The 14,762-nt window shown below is 36.4% G+C and overlaps 1 protein-coding gene across 5 annotated transcripts in view; it reads left to right on the forward strand.

The window, feature by feature from the left end:
- Window positions 1-14,762, forward strand: part of GRID1 (glutamate ionotropic receptor delta type subunit 1) — a 546,772-nt gene that overhangs the window by 292,296 nt on the left and 239,714 nt on the right. For all 5 annotated transcript variants that reach the window (XM_042786743.1, XM_042786724.1, XM_042786731.1 and 2 more), the window contains one exon: window positions 11,086-11,291. In XM_042786743.1, coding sequence (XP_042642677.1) covers window positions 11,086-11,291 — 206 coding nt within the window. The remainder of the gene's footprint in view (window positions 1-11,085; window positions 11,292-14,762) is intronic.

Genomic DNA, 14,762 nt, shown 5'->3' on the forward strand with positions numbered 1-14,762 from the left:
ATGTTAACCTTAGGGTATATTGGACTTCCTAACTGGCCTTCATATTAATGGCTATAATCAGTAGATAAAAGCTTGTCATATTTTGGGGGAGTAGCACTGAAACTTCATCTCTGAGTCCCACAATCAAATTTCAATTTAAATTTACTGAGCCGTATAGCTCTCTTGTTTCATTTACTCGTAAATATATGTAAAGGAGATGCTATAGTAACCTTTAATTTTATAAATATGGAAATAAAAGCCCCTAGTGTCATGAATTAAACTGAGAACCCTGAATACTTCTTGCTTTTGAATGTGAAGTTTTGTTTCCCTTGTCCAAGAACTTACGTATCTCTGAGTGTAGATTTCAAAACGACCTTCTAGTTAGTTGTGACTGGAATTTTTTTGGAGATTTACTCTGCCACCAAACTGTGGATGGTTTTGACTAGTAAACAAAGGACTCTCTTACTGTCTTTGACTGCTTTTATTCAAATAAAGGTATTTTAATTAAATTTGTGTGGGACACACTAATGGAGTTGGAAAAGTCTGTGTAGCATTATGCTCCCATTATCCTTTTCTATAGCTGAGTTTTTAATGAGGAGACACTATTTTCCTAAGCCTGTAAATATTTCTCTTTACTGTTGCTTTATAGAAATGTTGTAAAGGAAGGAAAGCTATTGTTACAGGTGGTTGTTAATTTTCAAATGGAGTGCTTCAGTGAAACCTGGGTAATTGCTCTTGTGTCTGGGCACATATGAAACAAATCATAAGCATGACTGTCAAGAACAAGTTTACTATGCCTTTACAAAGGCCACGTATTGAGTCACGGGCACAAGCTGTTAAAATTATCAGGGTTGTGGTTTGGAGAGGAGGGTTGCACAGGATTGGTTAAAAGGGTGGGAAGCTTTTTGCTTCTTTTTTATTGCTGTTTTATAAAAGAAGGGCTTTGCATCCAGGAAGGTGGAAGTACGTTCTGTGTTTTTGAAATGTTTATCTTGATGATCATCATAGGAATAAATCCTGGTGTGTAGTAGCTATGTGAACACTTATTCATATGTTGAGAGATTTCGTATGTGGGAGGAGACTTGGCACTGAGTTTCCTGACACAAAGCTAAATACGCACTTCAGTGTTTGTAGGACTGGGACCTACAGCATCTCATTTTTTAGTCTGTTAAAATGTATTACTTTTGTTTACAATATGAGTGGAGAATCTTTTGGCACTAATCTTGGTACTGTGTACCACCTCAGTGTTACCAGTTGTCTTTTCAGTAATCGTTACTTGTTATGTTCCAAAATCGTAGAGCTAACAGAGGGGGATGCCTGAGGAGGTTTTAGCTAATGACACATAAAAACAGATTCATGTTTTTATTCTCTAGCATGTTGGGGTTTGTTTTTGTTTTTTTTTTTTTGTGTGTGTGTTTTGGTTTTTTTTTTTTTGTTTTATTTTGTTTTTGTTTTTTTTTGTTGTTGTTGTTTGTTTGGTTTTTTTTTTTTTTTTTTTTGTTTGGTTGGTTGGTTTTTTTTAAATCTGGGATCAGTCATGTTGTTAAGGAATGGAGTACTTGTATTTGCCTATTTGCCATTGTACTAAAAGTAGTTGTCATAATGCAAATGAATAATTGGCAATTGATTTTTTTCTTTCTGTTTGTTATTGGTATATTCCTACAGGAGGGACTAATTGATGGTTATTATATGTGACATGAACTTAGTTTTTGTTTCAACTCCCTCTCCCTCTGACCAAGAAATTTGTTATCTCAGTAGGGATCCTTCTCATCTTGCTTTTAACAGAAAACACTGGAGAACAGAAGAGTCTATAATTGATTTTTGTATCCTTTTGCATTTTTGTGCAGCGTTTTATGCAGGCTGTATTGAAAAACTGGGCTTTTAAAAAAATAGGAAATTAAAGATCCATAATTTTTCTAATTTTCTGAATTCAGTGTCTATATGCAAATGCACTTTGTGACTTGAACAGCTAGTCAAGGAAGTTAAACGTCTGATACCACCATCCTCGTTGCAGCCTGATAGACATCATGTAAGTAAAATAAGTGTTGGCCAGAGAGTCCTCCTTCATGGGTTCTGAGCTGAAAATATGTGCATTGTTGTCCTTAGCTTGCCAGCAGGTGACCAAATGCTGGCCACGTAGTTCAGGATGGGCTTGCCAGGGTAGGTAAACTCTGTGCAGTGCAGTGCCACGCTCAGGCTCTGCGAAATCTGGTGTCCATGTGGTGACACAGAGCCCCGCTGACAGCTGCAGCCAGGCGCTGACTCTAATTAGCTTTACTAATGGTGAATAAGGTGCCAAACAGCGTATGGATTCAGTGCCCCTGTACTGAGTGCTCTGAAGAGTGAGCAGTGGAGTCAAACTCTGGCATCTGCCAAAGTGACATCTAGATTTCTCAGTGTAGGAGTTTGGAGATAGTATGAAATTGACATCAGCAAGGACTGAGTTGTCTGAAATCTCATGCTGGCTAAGAAATACTAATCTTAAAGAGAATTCCTTTTTCCTCAGTGAAGATTCCATCTCAAAAATGGTGCCAACAACATGAGAGCTGGCAGCCTTTCTGCTACTCGTGTGCCCAGGGCACCTGACTTTTACTTGAACCTACAGAAATACTCCAATGAGAAAAAGTTTCAATAGAGAGTTGAATTATTATTTGCTGACATGTAGTTAAGTAGGTATAACAGCAACTACCTCCTGTAATGCGTATTTATAGTGTGTACTTTTTTATACTGTACAGGTGTTTATAAAGTATGTTGACATCCTTAGCTGAAAGGTGTTGTATAAATGCAAGCAATAATTATTGTTACACATATAAAAGAATAAGGTCTTCCTATCAGTAGCCTTTCCTCAAGGGGGAATTTAATTTCTTTATCTCCAGTAATTTTATTGCAGTCTCTCTTAAGGTTAGAATGTGCAGTATTTAAAGTTGATTTAAGCAAGAGAGACACTCTTTCTGGAATCCATTAAAACCAAATGGATGCTTCTACCTTGTCTTTGCTGGATACTTAGCTATACGCAATAAAGAATGAATCTCTTTCAGATTCTGAGGTGACTTCTGAAATAAGGTGATGTACCTTTTGCCTCTATTTGAGTCATTCCCTTTGCACATTTCATTTGTTTCTGGATGCGCTTTTTTACATTTCCGTATTCCTAGTTTAGGGTTACTGGTCTTATTTATGAAGGATGTACTTCACATGTTTAAGTATGATAACCAAACCTACAATACAGTAACAACTTCTTAACAGTAACAACTGCATTTGTGTTAAAGCAGACAGCTTTACAGTCTCAACATCCTAAATGGACACTATTAATTCAGATGTTCATGTAAAATAGTATGGCTTCAGGAAGGTGCAGCTCAGCCCTCCAAAAGAAGAAAGATCTAATGTACTGGCGCATGGATGTTTAGAATTTCTTGTACTCAGCCGTAGCAACTATTAAGCTCAGTAATTTAATGCAGTAATTAAAATTAGTATAGGTGAACGAAATATTTTGTTTAAACTTAGGATATATGACAGCAAAAGTATAGTTTCTGTCAATACATCTATTTTTGTCTCATAAGAAGCAATAACACTGCATAGTGTCTTTAAACAGCAGTAGTGAGAAGAAAAGTTATTACAGCTCATTTAAGTGTTTTACCATTGAGCAAACAGTTGGCAATTATTGCACTTGCAAGAATTAAATGGTTGGTTTGAATGGAAATGCTAGTTCTTCAGTGAATTCCCTTTCTACATCAATTTTAGTATATGTCCACATTTTTTTTTCCAATATTAATGAATTTCCTGAGGTGGTTTCCCTTGCGCTTTTGAATGCTAAGTGTTAAAATCCAGCAGGAGAGACCTGAAGTTGACCTTTTGTGCTAAATGTGAAAAGGCTGCTGTAGCCTTTAAAAGGCTTTTGTGCTTCTGGGCCTCCTGGGAAGACCCAGTTACCTTCAGACTGGTTCAGCTCTTTCGGGTTTGAAGCATCAGTTGTGCAGAGTAACTTTTTTATATTTTTAATAGTGATGTCTGCCTTCTATGAGAAGTTGAATCTGAAAACATGTATCTGTGCATGCAACACATCTGGCTTTATGGTGCGTTCTGTCCCTTTCCCATCTGTTCAGGGCTGAAAATCACCAATACCTATGATTTGTCTCTATTCAAAGTCCTTTTCATATTTAAAAGTCTGATAACAAAATCAATGAAGACAGTATAACTGCCCAATAAAAAACTTCTGCATCCATAATAGGCTTCAGCCTTTGATATCACAAGGGTTTCTGAGTCGACCTTTGCATTTTATTAATCCTGATGCTTGTATCGAAAAACGTGATAAGAGTTTCAGTTTCTACTGAAAGGTGATCAAATGTCAACCTGTGATCTAGATTTAAATGGCAAATCGATGTTCTCTGTATTTTTCAAATATTACATTTCTGATTGTCTGCTTTATTCTTTCCAAAATCTCTGATTTCTTGCTTTTCTCTCATCTCTTTGAGAAGGGGCTATGCAGCTTCTAGGCCTGAATGGCATTACGTAGTGCCTGGTTGGTCAGGTGGTGCTGGTGCATTGCTTTGTGTTTGATCAATGTTAGTAGAACTATCCAGGAGAGAAAGGTGTAAAAATGGGAAAGAGTCCAGTGGGATCCTGAAAATTCACAGGTTAAATATGCTGAAGGTGAACTGATCTGGATGCTCATAGTTTACGTGGGCTTAAAGGGAAACTGTGCTGTTCTAGGAAGGAGAAAGCCGCTGGGGGTTACCATGCAGAAATACACCTGTGTAGTGGATAGAAATACATAGAAACCACATCTGCCTGAGGAATTCCCTGCACTGCAAACTGTGAGTTGTTGGGAGAATGTTAAAGGGAAGTATCACTTCATGATTGCTTCTGTTTTATGCTCTGTTTGTCAAAGACAGGTTATGGAACTTGGCAGAACTTCTTGTCTTGTCTAATCTGGTACAGTTGTTCTTATATAAGCTGAATAATAAAAAAAGCTGATTTAATTAATGGATTTATTGTATTTGCTATTATATGTACTTGCTATAGTAACTATTGCCCAGTTACTGATTTCCTTAATTTCTTCTAAAAAAGTAAAGAAAATGAGTTATCATTTAAGAGATATTACTGTGATCTCTGGTGTATCTAAAAACATGCAAGAAGGTAAAGATTTTTTTATCATGAATTTTTGAAGTGAAACTTCATTAGGAGTGAGGTGACTAGATCACAGACATTGTTTTGAAATTGTGAGTTCTAATGTTTGTAGAACAATTATCTGGCTGATAGCAATTATCTTAGCACTAATTGTGGGAATATGGCAGGCAGAGACACATGAGATGTCGTAGGTGGAGAGAGATTGTACGAACAGAGAAAAAAGTTTATAAACGTAGAAAATATATCTCACTATAATTTCACATTTGCACTGGGATCGAATAAGCATTTACATTCTAATATTAATGTAATCATATCTATTGTAACAGATTTTGTTGTTATACTTTCTGGTCTAATCACTATTTGAACAGTTAAAATCATCTCATGAGTGTTTTAGGTTGAAATTTTCAGTGCTTGCTCAAAGTCTAATTCTTCTAGATGATTTGGACAAAATAAATCCCTTTTGGAATCATAAATAGTAATCTTCCTTCTATTGTTTGAAGGAAGATAATTTTGTTATTTATTAACTTAAGAATAAGAGCTACTTCTGAAGTATGTCCACTTTCAGGTTTCTAAAATAATAGAGTGTATTTTAATCTTTCAAGTAGGTTATTATGTGTAGCAAGTACCCAAGATGGTATTCAAAATCATTCGTTCAGAAAGCTTAAAATGCAGCAGGAATCTCATCATCAGGATGTGCATCTCTGTTTCTTGTACCAGTCTTATTATCTCGTATTTTATTGAATCATGGAACGGTTTGGGTTGGAAGGGACCTTAAAGATCAACTAGTTCCAACCCCCCTGCCACGGGCAGGGTCCCCTTCCCCCAGCCCAGGGTGCTCCCAGCCCCGTCCAACCTGGCCTTGAACCCTTCCAGGGAGGGGGCAGCCACAGCTGCTCTGGGCACCCTGGGCCAGTGTCTCACCACCCGCACAGGGAAGTGTTTACATTTCTTATATGAGCAATTTGCAGTTGCAAAAATGAGGGCCGACAGCCATTGTAAAATAAAATGAATGGAACCCATGAAACTGAAGCAGTTTAGGAAACCTGTTTCAGAGTGCTTATAGGTTATCTACCATATCAGTAAATCCTAGAATGTGTGTTTTATTCTGTCTTAAAAATGAAATATTAAGTAGGAAATATTCTGTCCAATTTGCAGTCAAGAGAGACAAACCAACAATAAAGCAGAGTATCCTTGTATTAAAGTTAAGAAATAGTAATTTTTGTCTTCTCTTGGAGCTTGAGTATAAGGTAAGGAGAAATGCCTTGATATTGTTCCTAATGTGTTGGAAAAGGTGAATATATTTTTTACAAGTGCATAAATACTAAAATAATGAAACTAACCAAGTCTCCTTGACACTCTTCTCACTACTTTAAATGTATCACCAAAATAATGCTCAAATAAAACTAACACTAGAAAAAAAGTGTGAAGTGTAAAGCCTAAAATCAGCAAATGAGAAAACTCAAAAGCTCAGCATTTCCTGCTTGATCTCATTGTTTTTCACACTTATTTACTTTTCCCTCTTAGAAATGTACAAGTGAAAGGATTGGTATAGGACATATGAAAATAGACCTTGGTGATGATACATCAGTCCTCCCAGAATTTATTTGGTGATGGATAAGAACGAAAGGGTGTGAAATTATCTCTTGGTGCTTCTTTAGCCTTGTTTTCAGTTCCAGCTTGGTACTTCAGTTTACATCCAGCTGTTTTCTAGCCAAAGTAAAATGTTTCCCAGCCATGTGTTGCCTCTATTTCTGTCAAGTGGGGTTAGGAACTGGTGTTGAAAAGACAATATAATGCTCTCTACCTTCTGGAAATTCCTTTCTATAATGACCCATCCTTAAAGGCCAGCTGTGCCCAACCACACAGCTGTTTCACACAAAAATAATGGCTTAAAGCTGCTTGTTTCAAGACCAAGAATCAGATCCTATAAACTTACGAAAGACGAATGCTATGGTAGACTCTGTGAGCTTTTTTTATATAGAAATGATCATAGATAATATAATAAAAATGTATTACTTTATAGATGACAATAAGCTTTACATATAGGTAGCTAATGCCACATTTAATACTATTCTTTTCTGTTTGTGTTCCGGTCAACCAGTGCAGTGACCAACCTAACCTCCAGCAGGGAATGATACATTGCATTATTCCTTATGGTACAATCAAGCCTTTTATTTATGGCAAGCATTAACTTTGTAGTCACAGGGACAGAATTCACATCTTAGCAGTGCATCAAGACTTTCCTTCCCTCCTTGTAATAATTATCCTTGAAATTGTATCTTTCTTCTGTTGTCAGACCTGAACATATGGTATATCTGTCAGAGTTTAGAAGGCTCTCACCCACAGATTCTTTCTCCAGCCAGATGTAACAGAAGAGACACAAAGTTCATAAGAAGTTTGCTTTTATTACAGTGTTCTAGTGAGTTAGTTCCAGCTCCCACCTGCTAATTTTACATGATTGTGGTTGACACTAGATTATTGTAAACATACTCGATTATTATATAGTTTTACAGATCACTTTTCTGAGGAATGCTCACCTGAGTACATTTTGTATAGTGTCATTTTCCTTCTGGAGTGCAGCTGTTGCATCAAGAAACGGATGTTCTCTAAAGAGAAATTTTAAGATATTATCTCTGAAATTCTGCATGTTAAGCATGCGCAAATCAGGAGAGCAACTAGTTAATTAAAATAGTGCTATGTGATTTTTATGGTGAATGTAAGCCATACCCTGAGCAAAAGTAACTAATCAGAAAACTGAAGGCAGAGGTAGCTGTAGGTTGTGTAGTTACAGCAAACTGGTTTTTTATTTGCCAGATGTTATAGACAGAAGTGTTTGACCATGAGTTTGGATTGTTATACTTACCTATAAAGTATGAAATAAATGGGCACAAGGAATTTAATCAGTAATAGTTCAGGATAACTGTAATGTGAGAATCTGGACTTTTTATTAAAAGAGACAGCACGTGTATTTTAACCAAAAAAAGCATTTATAGAATCCTTTATTTTTATTAAATTCTGTGTGAATTTTATAAGATTCCTTTTAGTGTTGAAGAAAATGAAGGATTAACTGTCCTAAATTACGAGAAATGGAAATAAATTCACAACTGTTTCTGTGAATATTTGTGTTTGAGCTGCCATGGAACAAAGCTCATTTTTCTTTTATATTGCATGGATTTGTGATCTACTAAATGGAGGAAAAAAAAAATGTAGAGCATCAAACTCACTTTTTTGTGATATGTCAGATAAAATTGAGACTAATTCATTATGATTTATAAACAGATGCTCCTGCATTCTGTTTGTGTATTTTTGTACTGATACATTTTAAGAAATGATTGCCCTCTTGGTAATAATTGCAAATAATTATTTGTGAAAAAAGATCCCATTATGTAGGCACCTAAAATTGTTAATTACCTCTGAAAACACTGCTCTTTGATTCCCACTTCCACCTCTGAATTCCCACCAAGACTTCTCCTCCTCCTTAGTGTCACGTAGGAACGGGCATGTCAGCGTTCTGGAAAATATAGTTATGCAGTTCTTTCTAATTGCCAACACTGAATAAATTCACATTCACTTATGTCTGTGAAAAACTGACAGATTGTGCTTGTAGATTTGAGCTTGGACAGTCTCTTCCATCTCGAATTTTGCTTTGCTTTCAAGCTGGACACAGTCTGGATCCTTTCCATTTTCAAACTGGGAAATAGCCTGTTTTCCTTGGGGGAGAAATTTGTGACGGAATACAAAATGCTCTTCCAAGTCCAAATGGTCTTACCATGTGCATCAAGTATTTTGCACTGGTCTAGAAGAATATTTCTAACCAGTAGTTCATCAGGTCAGCTGAAAACATAAGGCAAAAAATCCTAGAGCAATATCAGCACAATTAATCCTTTGTAAACAGCTTTTCTTTGTGCAGTGATAACTTTAGATGCTTGCACAAAAAGACAAGTCATTACTAAACTATAAAAAAGGAAGTTTTCTTACTGCTTGTCAAGCTCTGCAGTAATTTTGAAGGACTAAACATCATTAAAAGAAAAATATTTGTGTTTCATGTATCACAGATCCATAAAGTGAGCATAGGCATAGTAATGAATGCTAGTTTACTGAATTTAAATCAGCAAAATCCAAACTTAGCTTGACAAATTTAATAAAATGCGTTAACCTGTAAACAGTAGTTGTTTGTCACTGTCATCATTTCAGCACACCTGCAATATTTATCAGTTACACAAGTGCTAAAGTCTTCTGGCATTTTCCAGAAATGCCTGCATAAAAATAAGCCCCTTCCTTTCCTCAGTGACTCAGGATTTTATACAGCAAGTCCAGCAGGTATTGGTCAGTGTGATAGAAATGCTACAGAGCACCTAAGCCACCAGCAAACCCCTCTTGAGTGCACCTTTCCAGATGGTGGGGTTGGCTGTTGTGATGATCTTGTCAACTAAACCAGAGTTCAAAAGGCCATAAAGAGTCTGCCGTGGTTAGCACATACCTAGCTTAATTTCTATTGCTTTCCAATGCTTCTCTGTAATTCAGCTGTTTTCTGAAGCTGAATTAATCACATTAACAAGCATTCCCATGTTTGGATAGAAGTACAAGGCTACTCAAGGTAACTTTCAGTGCTTTCCTTCAGGATCTAATATTTTCTAGTTACCTCGTTGACACTAATATATTGCACTTGTACATGAGCTAAATTCTTTAACTGCTCTATCCTTGCAAGATGTTACTTGTATTGGGTTTCATACAGTGTTTTTTTAGGGGAAGAAATAAGTCGTTCACCTGTATATTTTATATCCATGCAACAGCCGGGGCAGCAAAGCATCCTACTGGTGTGGATCAGACTGGTGTTCAGTCCTCTGGCTTTAGCAGTGTCTGTGGTATTGATACTTAGAATTTCATCAGAAGACGGTTACTTCCGGGAATAAAAACAGAATAAAACAAAACAAAACATCAACTGTCGCAATCTAGTTTACAGGGATCATTAGAGTTACAGTAAAGTTTTCCAAAGAGTGGGGTTCATTATGGGTTTATTTATTGCAATAAACACACTCTAATTTATACCATTTGGCTTCACCCATTAGCTGAAATTTGATGATAAAAGTGTGAGAAATGAATGTGAGAAAAGAGGGTTAAATACTTTCTTATTTGAGACAAGTTGTACATATTTCACATAAAATTAAGGGCTCCTAATGACATGGTACAGCTGTGATCAGGTCACTGCTAATTTTGAGAGCAACTTGGTTCAATATAAGCTTTGACCTTTTTCTTGCTCTAAATTTCACTACAAAATAAAAACTCAGACATTTATTATAGAAAAATATTGAGTGATGAAAACAGAGTGCAGTTTGAATGAGCAGATTTCAGCATGAACATAATATGAAATGTGTGTTCCTCCATGTTAATGTCCTAAAAAATGTGATTAGGAAAATATATTCTTTTTAATCAGCCTGAAGTTGAGGGACAGAGCTCAAAGGAACAGGGTTTTGAAGGGGCTTGTTTGCATGATTTCCCCTCCTGAAAGCCAATTTCTTTTACTCTATAATATACCCTATTAGTTTGGAGCATCATGTACTATTCCGTAGGTTTACAGGTTAATGGACAATCTCTGGATAGGTATGTGATATTGTTGGAGTGGGACTGTCTTTTTGTTTGTGCAGTGTTAAGCCCTGTGGCCTGGAGCTTCTGGGGAGGTACGCACAGCCGCCCAAATACATGAACTGGCTCTTCCTAAGGGTCATTTACAGACCTCCAGGGAAAGTTAATTGATGGAATTTCCCTGTTGGAATTGGCAATGAAAAGGATCTTTGGAAGATGGCTGTGTGGAATACTCTTCTGACATCACTGCAGGAAAATAAATAAAAGTCCTTTTGCACCTAATTAGCGATGCTTGCCTAATTAGCAAAAACTGATGTGGTGTTTTTTTTTTTTTTTTTTTTTTTTCTTTGCTGTCTCCTCACCCCCTCTCACCCCTCCGCCCCCCACCCCCTGTTACAGATATACGTGGACTGCAGGGATTTCTTGATCAGGCCTCAAGACTGGGACTTGATGTATCATTACAAAAAGTGGACAGGAACATCAGCAGAGTCTTTGCCAACCTTTTCACTACCATGAAAACAGAAGAGCTGAACCGCTATCGGGACACGTTGCGAAGGGCTATCTTACTCCTAAGTCCACGGGGAGCCCAGACTTTTATTAATGAGGTCAGTGAACAGTTGTTTTTACCATCAACATTTCAGGAACATATATGATGAGTTATGTGATACCTTGCCACGTTTTCTGAAGTGGTAGATTTAGACAGTGCTGGTTGGTAAATGTCAAATAAGATTGCCAGACTCTAGTGCTAGAGAATTGAAATATCAGGTACTCCATGTAATCCATACTTTGTGGTTAATGCAAATGGGACCACATGAGCCAGATGAGCAATTTTAATATCATATACAGCTCTTTGGGGCAATTCATGTTTTCTGGTTGTCTTCCATATCAATGTTTTGATGTGGATTTCAACCACTGTCGAGAAGTGATCAGAAAATCTACTATAGTCCGTAAGAAATTAAACATAATGTGTCTGAGAGAGTTTTCTTTACTGTGCACATCTCCAAATTCATGTTAAAGGGGCACATTATTGATATTTGAAAGCTGAATCATGGAGTTTTTTATTAAGTATGAAGTAGAAATTATATGATTGTCTTTTTTTCTTAATGGTTTCTTGAAATCAGTGAGGCTAATTAGGACAGAGAGGTAGCTGTTGGGCAAACTTGTAGTTAATGTTGTGCTGTGGGATAATTTTTTGGCATTAATTAGTTTTATCCAGCTTTTTTAATACTAAATAATGAATTTTTTACAGTGCTTTATGTGTCAGAGTTGAAAATGAGAGTTGGATCCTCAGTTATACGTTTACGTGTATTCATTAGCTAGTAATCTGGCAATGAAGTAGGTTTTTTTAATTCTATTTTTAACTGACCAGGGGTAAGACTGAACCAAGATATTAAAATGTGGATGAGACCTGTTTCCAATTATCAGTTTTGTTGCATCAAAACCTGCTAAATTAAACAAAAAAAAAAAAAAAAGTCAACTTAACTTAGCTCTTTAAGTTTTTTTATCATATCATTGCAAGTAAATTCTCCACATTCATGTTTGTTGTTGATTTTTCAATTAATAGGGTAAATTTATCCTAAATAAATGAGGCAAGTGGGTAGCTTGGGAAAGACTAAGCACTGGGACAAATTCTACTTGTGTTTGTACATACATAGGGATTTCCAATAGAGGAATGGGGGAGTAGTTGCCCTCCAAAGTGTAGTAAGCTATATATAGGTCAGTCAGTGGTTTTATTTGTTTCATAGTAGGCTTTCAGCAAAAATACTTAGTTTTGCTTAGTTTTCCAGTGAGTCCAAACCAGGTATTAAAAAGAAATCAACATGTGCGTTTTATTCGGACCTGTGCTGGGTGGGAAGTGTGTCCCCCTTCAGCGCACAAGGCTCCAGAAATGTTTGTAAGAGTTATGTGCATGCACTGTCAGGACCCCGCAGGCCTCTTGAGTGTAGGGGCTAATGTATTAAACTGTTTTACTACTCACTTCACCTTAAAGCAGTGTGTATTATAGGCATTAAGGCTAATGATCTTGATATATTTTCAGATCCCTGCAGGAGTTTAACTGTGGGCAGAAATGAAAAGTAATTTATTTGGCAATCTTCCTATATTGAATCTTGATTGATTCAGAAAAGATTTAGAAAAGAAAATTTAAATCTTAGAAAGGAACTCTCACAAGGCTTGAGATGCGAGGTGCATGGTGTAGGGAAGAATCCTTTGCTGGTGGAGGCTAGGCTTACATTTTGTAGAACATTGCAATAACTGTGATTCCTCAATATCTCCGTCGGTAAGTGCAAGTAATTATCTACAGCACAATTTCCGATAGTCTAGAATTACAACTTTCAGCTTAAATGAAATATGTATCCTTATGTAATTTACAGAAATACGTAATTCACAACACGCAGCAGTAAATGCCTTTGATGGATTTACATATTTCCACTTAGTAAATATTTCATGGTCTATGTACTATATTGCTTTATAGTGACTAATATTGTTACCAATCCAGCTCTGCACCTTAGAAGTTGTTTGAGGTTTTGACAAATTTCCCTTTTCAGTTTTGGGAAAAAAAATCTAGTTCTCTAAAAAAATGTAAGTAATAACCTGAGAAGAAAATTCAAAGATTTTATTTTAAAATATTTGGTATATATATTTTAATCTTTTCTATTTTAGTTCAAGTTACAAATAAGAACTTAAGAACAGGAGAAGAAATTGGATTTAAAGCTTTGTTTCCATAAACTTCTGGAAATGGAAAGTTCCATGTGAAAAAGAGGTTCCTTATTAAGATTTTCAGTTTTGTTGAGTTGATACTTTGTAGCAGGGGAAAAGTGTCTGAAAAACTTCAGTGAGACCTTACATTAAAGTCCATTGGCTAACAGCATATCTTCATAAAAAGTCTTGCGCACAAACCCTCCTGTGGCATGTGTAACAAAAATAAGAGACTTTCTTGGACAGTGTCTGGATTATGAAGCCTGATAGGAATGGTTCTAACAAATTTCTCTTAGCACAAGTCATAGACATCAGCCATTGGCAGCTGGTACAAGTTGTATTTTGCCTGTTACAATACTGCAAGTGATACATTTTACCTGCTAAAAATATGGATCCAGATTTCAGCCTCACTTATCATCTCTTAAGTGGGTCAGAGAGATCTCATCTGACTTTGGACACACAGAGTTAGGGGACACTGACATCTCGTATATGAAAAACTTTCTAAATCCTAGAATATCTCAATTTTAGGATTATTTCTTTAATTTTTGTTTAGGCATGATTTTCACTTTACTGGCTTAGCATCCTCAATGCCTGGTTCTCTCATCTGTCAAACTTCCTGCAGCAGAAATTACTGACACTTCATAAATTTTCAAGGTTTATTATTCTGCTATACAACTGCTTTGACTGTAAGAATAGGAAGAGAGGAAAAAAGAAAATCTTTGCAATGATATAGGTATAAACATGGAATCAGCCTTTATTCAGAAAACAGAAGGTAAAATAATTTATAAAATGTGAGCTAATCTAGGTTTTGCATTAAAAGGTCACTTTGGGATTAACGCAACCCTAATCTAAAGTAAGTGTGTCCCTCCATAATTGTTTTGAGAAAAATGTTCCCTTCTCCACCTGCAAAACTCCCCGATATATTTGGCCTCATGCCATTGTTCAGCTTATGTGAAAAACCAGTCTCAATGATAGCAGGTATGCATGGAACAACAAAAGTGATTTTATATTTCGAAGGCTATGTAATATCCTTGCAAGGCAGTATATAGAAAAAAAAAGAAGAAAAACTAGTAATTCAGAAATGGGAAGGAGATTCATTACCTTCAGCTGCTGTGTTAGTCTCTTTGGCCCAGACACAGGATCTGAGACTCAGAAGGCTCCCTCTTGGCGACAGCCACATTTTGCTTGCCTCTTCCACTTACCAATGGATACGTTTCTTTGGTTGCAAGTAGAGGTATATTTATTAGGGGATCTACACTACATAGTGACATGAATGCATGGAAAATGGTTCAAAGAGAGGTGACAAAAATAATAGAAGGATAGGAGAGCATGACCTATGAAGACAGGTCTTGGGAATGTACTATATACAGCCTGCCTAA

The sequence above is a fragment of the Tyto alba genome, unplaced genomic scaffold, assembly GCF_018691265.1.
Source record: "Tyto alba isolate M040663 unplaced genomic scaffold, T.alba_DEE_v4.0 Super-Scaffold_1, whole genome shotgun sequence".
In the NCBI taxonomy this organism is placed as follows: Eukaryota; Metazoa; Chordata; class Aves; order Strigiformes; family Tytonidae; genus Tyto; species Tyto alba.